Source organism: Pogona vitticeps, chromosome 5 (assembly GCF_051106095.1).
Source record: "Pogona vitticeps strain Pit_001003342236 chromosome 5, PviZW2.1, whole genome shotgun sequence".
Lineage (NCBI taxonomy): Eukaryota > Metazoa > Chordata > Lepidosauria > Squamata > Agamidae > Pogona > Pogona vitticeps.
Genome location: NC_135787.1, coordinates 98,316,067 through 98,328,749, shown reverse-complemented (window position 1 = coordinate 98,328,749; position 12,683 = coordinate 98,316,067). Strand labels below are relative to the sequence as shown.

Genomic DNA, 12,683 nt, shown 5'->3' with positions numbered 1-12,683 from the left:
GAAAGGTCTCTGTCCCCTCCTGAGATAGCCATTTCTCTAGCAGCCTCACCAATTGGGCCCCCACTTGGGTAAAAGTCTGCTCTGGTTTCTTGGTGATTGACCTGAATCTTTGCCTCAGCTGTTCCGCATTTATCCCATGTCTGGCAAACACCAGTTTTTTAAACTCTGCAAAATCTTTCATCAGTTCCTCTGGCATCTCTGCATAGACTTCTGCAAGGCTGCCACTGATTAAAGATCGCATGATGGTCATCTTCTCAGTTTCCCTTACTGAGAAGTCCACAAACGCTCTTTCCACTAGGGAAAAGAACACCTCAGGGCAATCTCCCTTGTGGTATACAGGGAATTTCTTCAGGTCAGTTTTAGACGATTGGCCTCCCTCAGAATCCCTATTGTTATTATTGTTCTGGTTCATCAGTTCCAATTTTCTTAACTCAAACGCCATTTTCTCTTTCTGCAATTCCCTCTCCATTTCCATTCTCTCTCTCTCTAATCTTTCTTCTTTTTCCAATTGCCTCATCCTCAGTTCATGCTGTTGGGCTATGAGCATTTTCCTGAGTTCTGGGTTCTGTTCTCCCGTGCTGTCACCCTGCACTGAGCCAAATTCATCCTCAGAACCTTGGTCCACCTGGGGTTCCCTCACTTCACCCATTTCTGCCATTTGGCTTCGAGTTAAGGGCATAATCCCCCCCCAGAACAGGCTGCTTTCAAAAGTCAAGCCTCAAAATAAAGCGACCCCCTTTTTTTTTCTTCTCTTTTGCCTCAGAACCAGCTTTCTATAGATTGCTGCTGTTCTTCAGCACTAACTTGCAACAGTTGCGAGCCAGAGTCTACCCCCCTCTGCTAGGCCTCTCAGCAGGCAGGCTAAATCACTTCTACTACACAGTTTTGCCTCAGCTTTTTTCCCGCCAAAACAGGCTGCCTCAGAGCTCCCTAATCTATCCCCAATCTGAGGTTACACGTTCTTCTACTAGCGCACCTCCCCGTGAGGTACACCTAGAAGATTACCTACGTGCTCTCAGATTGTCCCTGACTAGACCCCCCTTGCCCTGGGCACACTTGCCAAGGCTTTGCTGGACCACTGGACAACTGGACCAGTCGTATCCCACACGCTGGACACCAATCAATGTGACAAACCCAGACCTACTGGGATATGCCACAGTTTCACTAAGCTGCCACCAACCATTCCCTATAAGAAGTCACACAGACCAGGGATGGATTTTTAACAAATAAAGGAATAAGGTTTATTTAAACAACACACAGGGAAAATAAAATGATCAGGTGAATAAGATACAGTAACGTGGCTTAGTCTCAATCATACATACACACAGTTTGGTTCACACAGAACACTTAACTTGAAGCACAGACCCTGAACCTATCAGTTCTGGCTAACCATACAGACACCTGAACCTATCAGGTTGGTACTGACTGACACACAGTAGTACCCTGTCTGACACACAGACTCCCACTCAAGCTTCTTCTCTCAGCTTTTTCTCTAGCTTCTAAACTTCTCCACACAAGCTCCACATATATATACAGTACAGCCCCTCCTCCTGATGTCCCGCCTTCCACTCCCCATAGGATGGAACTTTCCCTCCAAACCCATGACAGACAGGTAACATCAGTGCTGTATGTAACAGTCTGTAACTCGAAAAGTCTGTAAGTCGAGCCGTCTGTAAGTCGAGGGTCCACTGTAGGGAGAGTATCATGTGCAGAACTTTGACCTTCCCAGAGGAAAGACAGGATGCAAATAAGGGTTTTCCAAAGATATTTTGCTGCCTGGTGGCAGCAGCAAATAATTGAGGTTATCACGTCCAAGTGGAGATTTAAACTCAGGTTTCCCTGTTTAACACTACCCACTAAGCCAAACTGGAAATGTGCATTGAGCTGTGTACCCTTATATGTACCTTTCAATAAATTTCCATTTCACTTTTCACAGAGTGTGGGGATTATCTGTCCTTATTTCACAGCAGAACTTGGAGGAATGTATTATGAGTAAACATACATGGATTTAGGTTGCTAGTCTGGATACTTGAAGGAATACATTTCCCTATACACCTGTTCAATCACTAAGATATGCTGAGGGGGCCTTCTTTGTGTTCCCTCTATGCAGAGACCTGGGGAAGAGCTTTCTGCACTGTACTACCCTGGTTATGGAATAATCTCTCCTTAGAGGCTTTACTGATACTCTTACTAACCTTACTTGCTTCCAAGTAAAAACATGGTTATTCACCAAGGCCTTTGGAACTTAAACTGTGGGATCGAGAGGAGCAGTGGTGAGTTCTATTTCCCAGTCCATCAAGTCTGTGGAGGCTGCCAGTTCACCACTAAAATATCATAATGCCCACCACCCTGGTATTGCAAAAGTTCCTCAGTATTCTTTCTCATGCCCAGAAAGAACACAAATTAGAGAATCATCCTGAATTTCAAATGGTATGAACTGGCATGTGAGAAAACAAAAATTTTGAATAGAGGCTCTGAAAATAGTCATGGAAAGTAGGCAACTATCTAGCTTCCTTAGACTTGACAGAAACATATCATCTGTCTTACCAGAGGTTCCCCCACTTTAAGTACTTCTTGTTGTTTAGTCATTTAGTCGTGTCCAACTCTTCATGACCCCATGGACCAGAGCATGCCAGGCCCTCCTGTCTTCACTTTAAGTACTAAGACAGCTTTATTTTTTTTTTTTAAAAAGAGCGTTACCATTCAACCTAGCCTCCTAACCTCAAATATCTATGGAAGTGGTAATACTTCTCATTGTCCATCTGCAGGCCAGGAAAATTCACAGGTTCTGCTCAATATCTGCTCTTTGTCTTACCTTGGTTTTATTGTAAACAGGGACAAGTCATTTAGAATTTGTTCATTAAATTCAGCATGTTAATGGTCTGATGGGTAAGAGCAAAGTCTAGTCTCTTGAAGAGAGGAGGGATTACAGAAACTGTAGATCTCATGAGGTTTGCAGTATTTCTAGGACTGATGGTGGCATGCACAGAAGCTGTTCCTAGTATAGGGTTTTCCCTGGGGGAATTGTGCCAGTTGCTGGTCCAGTGACACGATCAGATTGCTGCTAAAACACATATGCCCATTCCAGTCCTTCTTCAGGTCCCAGAAGGCAACATCCTCTGGGAATCTATTAAGAGTTCATATGGCAACATAAACTTTGGAGGGTCCCCTGCAAGCCAACGTTGGCCCCAGGCAGATGTTGTCCTGAGTTCAAAGTAGTACAAAAATTGGCTAAAACGTCAAGGACCACATATGGTCCTGTTGTCATTCAGCAACATAATTAAGGGGAAAGTCATACACAGACATGTGCATGAAAAGTCACATCACAAGGCAAGAGGGTCACTAGATCATACTCCTTTATGAAGAAGGCAGACCTCCTCCTATCGTGGGAGAATACTGTCAGCTCTGTTATAGAAGAACATTTCAGCAGCCAATTCAGCTCTCAGGCTGCATGGTTATGCTGGATCCAGAGGTTTTCAGGACCATAACATTCAGACGAAACTACCCTGTGGTGGACCTATTTGCATTCTTAGCATTTCCTGTTCCAGGAACCTTGGAGAATTAATGTTCTGATGCTGAGGTGGGTTTTTTCATATATATATTTTTCTTCTGCTATTCCTGCTGTCAGTACTTTGCAAGGCATGGTTGGACACAATGGAACTGATCCCAGTAGCTATCAAATGGGCCAGGAGGCCTTGATACTTGCTTTCATTACACCTGTTGTTTCAAGATTTCTGACAGAACTTGTCTCAAGTGTCAGTCTTCCACCCAGACCTTTCCTGGTTTCAGCTCTGCACTTGGAGAATGAGTGGCAGTGCCTGATTGAGAAGGGCTATGGGGATAAAATAGTAGCAGTCATCTTAGTGACATGCAGACAATCCATTCAATGTATTTATAAATGCATGTGCTGTGTCTTCTGCCACTGGTATCACAGGAATATCTCTCATCCTGTTGAAGTAGATGTCAAGTATGTGTTTACAGACTACTTTAGATAAAGAACTGAAACCTTCTGTGTTAAGAAGCCACCGAGTTGTTTTGACATCAGTTTTCAAGGGAAGGAGCTGCCTTGGTGCAACTTCCCCCCCCCATATTTTTAGGGTGACTCCAGTTTTGTTAGCTCCAGTCCATAGCCTGTTATGTGCTTTCCAAGTAACCCAGTTTTCCATTTCCTGAGGGCTAGGATTTCTTGAGGTTCATCCATTTTAAGAGGTGGGTAGTTCTTGAGATGGAAACTCTTTTTTCCAGCTGTCGTTTCATCAGCTTAATATGTCTCTGAGCTCAGAGTACTATCGGTTAGGGAAAAATCTCTGTTTGGTTCAGAATGATTCTGTGGTTCTTCACCTAGATCCGTTCTTCTGTCCTTTATTCCTTCATAATCTGAAGGTGATATTACCCCCCTTATGCCCCCATCAAAAGAAAGAAATTACATGCACACAGGCAGTTAAGGTTTGTTTGGCCCCCACTATTGATTTCCATTTGTCTGCTTTTCTTCTTGTCTCTTGTTACACATCAACTATGGGATGTACGGTATCTAGTGCCACTCTAGCCAGATGGCTTAAGGCTTCATTTCCTTCAAGGGGCTCTTTTGTATTCTTCCAGGAGTGTACCAACCTTTGCTGTGTTTATTGCTGATCAATATCTGCAGAGAAGCCACATGACTTTCCCCATCTACCTTTGTTAAATGAAGGGGAAGTAGCTCTCATATAGCAAAGGAACTCTAAATTTATGTTTTTGCCCTTACAGAGGCTTCCTTGAGGTGCTGCATTCTCTAACAGTTTGTCCCTTGACAGTCGCCAGTTTAACCACCTGTGCATGTCCCATTCTAGACTACCTTACTCCTTTGTAGGAGGAAGGGAAGTTAAATTTACTATGAAATATTCTTTTCTGCTTGAATGGAGGATAGTCTATCTCACTCAGTCCTGTTCCCCCCCCCCCCCTGGTCTAATGTTATTCTCGTGCTGCATGGCTGGTCTTGTGAATTCCTCTCAGATTTTTCAGTTCAGTGGACCTCTGGTTATTAATATCTGGGTGGGATAGTAACAAATGTACTGTAAAGTTTCATTGGCTGAAATCCTATTATTCATCATAGTACATCACCCTAGAGTAGACACTGTGGAGGCCTTGGTTCATGAAATTCCCAATGATTCAGTGGGCCCACTTTAGTGCAGTTACTGCAGTAAACATCAGGACTTCAGCCATCAACAACTTAGGTCTGCCTGTGGAGCAAATGGGCAGCAGTGACCCACTCTATTCTTCATCCATTGCAGAAGAAGGTATTTCATAGTAAGCATGAATTATCTAGCTGAAATCATTTTGTAACTCTCTGTCTTTATTCATGTTTTATCCATCTGTCCTCCTCTTTCCAATATCTAATGTAGTTGTTAAGTCTTTATTGTGTATTAGTCAAGTGTAATCTTGTATAGTGATATGGTATGCTGACAATCTGACAAGGATGACAGTATGAAGTATTAATAATGTATGAACCCGTCCCATTTTCCCCTTCTAAGAATTATCATGGTGACAGCTTTCTGTTTTTGCTAAAAGGCCTCAGAAAATAAAAAGGCCTTCTTCTGGTGCTGAAAAGACATCAGAGCAGACACCAGAGAGAGTTAGAGTTAGCCTCTGCATTTGACAGTCTGAAGTAGCTGCTTTAGATTGCAAAGAAGCAGGATGAGCAAATTATGATGCCTCTCCTTGGAGAGCCACCTCTACATTGTCTCCCTCCTTTCTCCACTGTTGCTGCCACCATGGTTCACTGCCTGTCCACTCTGTGTGCAAGGCAACACCTTTTTTTCAGAGAGTCATCTAGATCTGGAAATCTGAAACATCCAACAGCAGAAAGAGCTGTAGGTAATATTTTATATAAAAACGTATATGCTTAACTTCTGCTGTAGCATATTCAAAGGCCAGTTACTTAACATGATTGTTTGATTAAAAGAAGAGGTGCATTGCAGCATTAAATATCCTGTAGATTTCAATTACAAAAGCATTTGTTAGAAAGTTGTAAATGCCCATTGGGTTCAGTCTCCATGCAACATGGAGATCATGGTATGAGTCATGACACAAACCTACCCAAACCAACTATACGGAGATGATAAAAGCAATCTATATTGACCCTGCAATTTACAAATTAAAACAGCATTTTACAAGAATGGAGAGTGTGACAAATATTGTTTGCCTGCTTAGACCTAATTCAGAGGTTACAGAGAAACAGATTGGTGTCCCATCAGTATGCTGTATCATCGCTGTGCCCCATATCCATATCAGTGGTATGTTCTCAATGGCTTCATGTAATCTTAAATAGCACTGGGGACAAAATGGCACCTGGTGGCACCCCAGAGAATAGTTGTCAGTGTGCTGAGGCAAAGTAATTCAGTTTTATTTTTCCAAACTAGCCCTGCTAGTAGATGTCGATCTTTTGTCCAGACAAACTCCTTGTGTTACTCTCAGTGATGTTATGAAGAATGTGGCTTAGAAACAGCCCAGCTGCCTTTTCACCTTCAAAAGATCTTGAACTTCCAAATCACCTTTGAAGTCCTGTTTAAAGGTCCTATTGATATATTATCAGAGCAGCACCACAATATCATTTTCCTGTCCTCTGGTTTCACATAACTTTAATATTGTGTGGAAGAAACTGCCATCATGTGGTTCACTGTGATCATGTTTTTTACTGGCCACAGCAATGGCAACCAAATATTAGGTTTGGGATGCTGGTCTGGGAAATAGTAACATGATACAGTGGTCCATATTAGGAGTATGCTGGGGTAGAATTTCAGTTTTTCCTGAAGTCCACACAACACAAGGCTGAAATTGGTATAGCAGCATTGAAGGTGTGACAAATAGCCTTACTTTGGGGGATTCTTTTTAATTACTAGCAGGTGCTTTTGTTCTGCATTGCTCTTATTTGCACTGGTACATTATCTCCTTGTGTGGACCCTAGTACTAGGCTGATTCATGCTCCTCTTCACTGTTTGTGGGTGTATCTCATGCTTGTGGATGTGTTTCCACTGGTCATGGATTCACCATTCCATGACTCAGCACTACTTGCAGCTGGTTTGGTTTCCATACAACATTCCCCCCCCCCTTAACTTCTTCTGTCTTACTAATTTAAATTATCCATATTAATTTTGAATCAGAAGCTGGAACACTTTCCTATTAGTAATTGTGTGAACATATCAGCTGCGGTTTGTTGTGAATTTTTCCGCTCCGCCTATTTCCATCTGTGGCGCATTGCCCAGCTGCGTCAATCTCTTGATGTTGGGGCACTCACCACTTTGGTCCATGCACTCGTAATCTTGAGATTAGACCGCTGCAATGCGCTCTACATGGGCCTACCTTTGAGATTGATGCGGAAGCTTCAAATGGTGCAGAATGCGGCAGCCAGACTTCTTAGTGGGACGAGAAGATTTCAGCATATTTCTTCCACTCTGGCTGCTTTACATTGGCTGCCCGTTCGTTTCCACATTGATTTCAAAGTTTTAATGATCACATATAAAGCCCTAAATGGTTTAGGACCTCGATACCTGGCAGAATGCCTCCTCCCACTCACTCTAGCCAGGAGGGGTGGCTGAGGAGCCTAACGCTGAGGGAGGCCTGGAAAGAAAAAACAAGACACCGGGCCTTCTCGGCAGTGCCCCCCCCCCACCTCTGGAATAATCTCCCCTCTGAGATTCGCTTGGCCCTCTTCACTGGGTATTTTCAAGAGTCAACTCAAGACCTGGCTATTCAGGCAGGCCTTCCCTCCGGTCACCATCTGATTTATTCCTGTTTTCCATCATGAATGTTTTTCTTACGGTTGTTAAATTGACAATTTTTGATTGTTTTTATTCCATTTCATTGTGAGCTGACCCAGAGCAGATGCTGTCTAAATGGGCAGGATACAAATTAATTAATTAATTAATTAATTAATTAATTAATTAATTAAATAAATAAATAAATAAATAAAAGGGGGTGACAATAAGGGTTGAGAGCAACAGGACAAGATATTAATAAATCCCAGTACATCCATCAGCATTTGCATCTATGATGATCAGTTTAAAACACTTCAGATCAGCAATAACAACAAAATGCTCCAAAAAGACTGAGAAGAACACCAGTGTATGGACAAACTTTCTGTATCTCTGCCTCTTCAAGCATTTCTGCCCTGTGTTTCTGTGACATAATCAAGGCAGTGTAAGGTTGGAATCTTCTGCATCTGCTGGAAAACAATCAGATTATTTTTAAAAAAATTCTTTTTGATGATGGGAAATCCATGATAGAGCCTTGACATCTTGTATGTGTGCAGCCTGGAGTGCCATACTAAAGCAAGCTGTAGCAAAAACACTGCTTCATCAACTCACTATCTTTTTAGATATTGATTTTGGGTCCTTGCCAGAAACCAGTTTTGCTAACAGGCAGGTAAAACATAGGATGGGGATATCTGTTTGCAAAATACTTTGATATTCATTGAGGAACATGATTTACAGAAGAACTGTGGCAAACCTTTTGAACTATATTTTGTTTTCTTTTTCTAGAAAGTATTTTGGAGAAAAAATTGGAATGTATTTTGCCTGGCTGGGCTTATACACAGAGTTTCTTATTCCATCTTCAGTAGTTGGAGTCATAGTGTTCCTCTACGGCTGTGTAACCATTGAAAGTGATATTCCTAGGTAAGATGGATGTACACGATATGGGATAACGGTGGGGAGTACTGTTCATATGTGCTGGGTATATTGCCAATGATTATGTGTGCTGAAATGCACCTTTTTATAGAAGCATTATTCTGTGTGTGTATTATGTACCATTAAGTCAGAAGTGACTGATAGCAACCTTTCAAGGTAAGCGAGATATTTATAGAGTGGTTTTTCCATTTCCACATTGCCAGTAAGCTTACAAGGCTGAGTGAGGATTTGAACCCTGCTCTTCAGAGTCCTAGTCTGTCACTTTATCCACTGCACCCCACTGGGAATCTAAGCATTACAGAATGTAAGCTTAATTCATAAAACTCAGTGAAGGAAAATGAGAGAGGCTTTTTTTAAATTTTCTCCTCTCCTTATCCCTGTTCCTAGATGGGTGTTTTTGTTATATCTACTTCCTACCACTTTACTCTCTGCATTTACCCAAATTCGTCCATCAACATGTTTAGATGCTCATTAAAAACTAACCTCTCTTTTTTGGCACTCAAAAATATCTTTTCCTTCTCCGACTTCTCCTTCCTTCTCCCAGTCCCCTATCCTCGTGTGCTTACCCTCTAAGAGATAAACATAACATGATGCTCAGCTGTGTTGTGGATCTCCAACTCTGTCTTCTCTTTTTTCCCCACTGTGTGCAACCAGATGCAGCAGATTGAGGCAGAAGGCTGTTACCCACCCAGTGGGGCAATTGGGTGGGTGTGGGGGGAATACATAATTACAAATCAATTTAAAACTATACCAAATGTTCCTCTTATCTATACTATACCAAATGTTTGCCCTTTAGACTGTTAGCTGGAAGTAAACTTTGATTTCCTTATACTGTACTATATGATTAGAAATATAGCATCTATTTACTGTAGGTACTATGGAAAGCACTGCTCTTATTACTAACAATAACTGCACATGAGGATTGTGCTTTGAATGTACACATATTTTTCTTGCTCTTCTCCTATTGGAAGTTAGAAGTCATCATCAGCTTCTGATCTGGCAGCTTTAAACAATGAAACTGTGTTGCATTGAATCCAGTCTCCAAAGTTCTTCAGCCAAGAAGTTCTTTTTACACTCTTTTTTCCATTTATTTTATCTTGAATGATCAACTATAGCAATTTTTTACTTTTCATTTGTCATTACATGCCATTACATCTTTGCATTCTGCAATAAATAAAAATCATAATTAAAAATTATTATAATAGCGACAAGTATGGAGAATAGGAGGAATTGTGTACAATTCTGTGTCTTACAGTATGTATTTATTTTATTTATTTAAAATATTTCACCCTGCCCTTCTCCTCCAAAAGGACCAAAGGCAGCTTACATAATGAAAAGGCAATATTCAAAAGCTAAAAAAGTACGTACACAAATACTAAAAAGAGTAAAACAAATACCACACTAAAAATAGTAAACAAAATCAACACACACACACACACACAAAACCCATATTCAAAGCAACAGGAGACAACACTCCATTTAAACCCCCTCTCAGACAGCCAATCCCTAAGGAAAAGCTTGCCTGAAGAGAAAGGTGTTTGCTTGCTTGTGGAAGGACAGCAAAGATGGGCTGCCTGGCCTTCTATGGGAGGGAGTTCCATTGCTGAGTGCAGTGACAGAGAAGGCCCTCTCCTGTATCCCCAGCAAATGTACCTGTGAAAGTGGTCGGATGGAGAGAAAAGCCTCTCTCGATTATCTTAACACTTGGGACAGGCTCATAATGGGAGATATCGTCCTAAAAATAGCTTGTACACGCACCATTTAGGGCTTTTGTCAAATTAAAAATAGCACTTTGAATTATGCCTGGAAACAGACTGTCAGCCAATGGAGATTCTGTAACAGAGGAGTTGTGTGATCCCTGTAACCAGCCCCAGTTAACAATCTCCCCAACCCCAGTACTGATTTGAATGCAATACTTTACCGTTTGTTATAGTACAGTGGTGCCCCGCATAGCGACGTTAATCCGTTCCAGGATTAACATCGCTATCCGGAAACATCGCTGTATGGAACAAAAAAGCCCATAAGAATGCATTAAACCCTGTTTAATGCGTTCTTATTGGGCAAAAACTTACCTTTCAGCGAGGATCCTCCATAGGGGCGGCCATTTTCGCTGCCTGGGTAAGGGAGGAATCCCTCCAGAAAAGAACTGGAGCCCTCTTCCCGGCTCCAGCCCCTCCCCCTCCCCGCCTTACAGCTGACGGGCGGGAAGCTGCGGGTGCTCTTAGAAGCTTGCCTAGCAGCTAAATAGGCAGTGTAAAAGCACTGCCGAAGCCTCTGAAAGCGGGGCTTTGCCGGGGTGGGGGTGGGTGGGGGTGGATGGGTGGGTGTCAGGGACAGGCCCACCCACCCCCCGCCACCCCCCGCCCCCCTCGCGCCGCTTTCGGAAGCCCCCTGGGGCTATTTCAGCAGTAAAAATGCACCTCTGAAAGCGGTGCTTTGCCATGGGGGTGGCGTGAGGGTGTGTGTGGTGGGTGGTGGTGGGTGGATGGGCCTGTCCCTGACACCCACCCACCCACCCCCACCCTGGCAAAGCCCCACTTTCGGAAGCCCCCTGGGGCTATTTAAGCAGTAAAAATGCACCTCTGAAAGCGGTGCTTTGCCATGGGGGTGGCGTGAGGGGGGGGGTGCGGTTGGTGGCGAGGGGTGGGTGGGCCTGTCCCTGACACCCACCCACCAACCCCGGCAAAGCCCCACTTTCAGAGGCTTCGGCAGTGCTTTTACACTGCCTATTTAGCTGCTAGGCAAGCTTCTAAGAGCAGCCGCAGCTTCCCGCCCGTCAGCTGTAAGGCGGGGAGGGGGAGGGGCTGGAGCCGGGAAGAGGGCTCCAGTTCTTTTCTGGGATGAGGGATTCCCCCCCTCATCGCAAGCTCTGCAAAAACGGAGCATTTGCGATGATGGGGGGGAGCCATCATCGTAATGCGATTTTTCCCTATAGGAAAAATCGCAATACGATGCAAAAAGCGATGGAAAAATCTTCATCGCTATGTGGATTCTTCGCTAAATGGGGCACCCGTTAAGTGAGGCACCACTGTATTTGTTATACACATATTACTTTATGGTGGAACTATAAACAATTGCTCATGCCATTATAAATAATTATAACATGCATGTTAGATAGTTCATTGTATTGAGTTTTACAGTACTGGGGATTCTGTTTATTACACCGGATGGAGTTTCTTTTCTACAGTTGAGTTCTGTACTCCCTAGTTGTTACCCAGTTAATAATCTGGCTGCAGTGTTTTGGACCTGCTGAAGTTTCCGAACACTTTCCAAAGGCAGCCCCACGCACAGTGTGCTACAGGAATCCACATGGGATGTAACTAAGGCCTGGGTCACCATGGCCAGATCAGACCTCTTCAGGAATGGCATAGCTGGTGCACTAGTTTTAACTGTGCAAATACACTTCTGACCACTGCCAAATCCTGGGCCTCTGAGCTCAGAAATGAATCCAGGAGCACCCTCAAACTGCACACTGGTGTTTTCAGAGAGAGTGTAACCCTGTCTAGCACAGGCTGCATCCCGATTCCTTGCTGTGCCTTTTGACTGACCAGAAGCTCCTCTGGCTTCTCTGGCTTAAGCTTCAGTTTATTCATCCAGTCCATTACTGACACCAGACACTGATCTAGGACTGAAACAGCTTCCCCAGATTTAGATAGAAAGGAGAGAGAGAGTTGGGTCTCATCCACATACAAGTGACACTGAACCCAAAATTCCAGACAACCATTTCCAGCAGTTTCATGCAGATGTTAAATAACGGGAGGAGGGGGGATGGAGGCAGAACCCCAAGAGATTTCCCAGATCAACAACCAGGGTGTTGAATGGGAGTTCCCCAGCACCATCGTCTGAGTTCCCTTCTCACTATCCCAGTGAGCAAGATATCATGGTCAATAGTACTGAAAGCTGCTGAGACATCCAGCAGAACCAACAGCAACGCTGTCGTGCTGTTCAGTTCCCAATGTAGATCACCCACCAAGGCAACCCTAAACATAACCAGGCCTGAAGCCGGACTGAAATGGATCTAGA

At 43.4% G+C, this 12,683-nt stretch overlaps 1 protein-coding gene across 1 annotated transcript in view; it reads left to right on the top strand.

Moving 5' to 3' along the window:
* ANO2 (anoctamin 2) overlaps positions 1-12,683 on the top strand; it is a 227,064-nt gene that overhangs the window by 102,847 nt on the left and 111,534 nt on the right. The window contains exon 11 of the mRNA XM_020785745.3: positions 8,514-8,648. Coding sequence (XP_020641404.3) covers positions 8,514-8,648 — 135 coding nt within the window. The remainder of the gene's footprint in view (positions 1-8,513; positions 8,649-12,683) is intronic.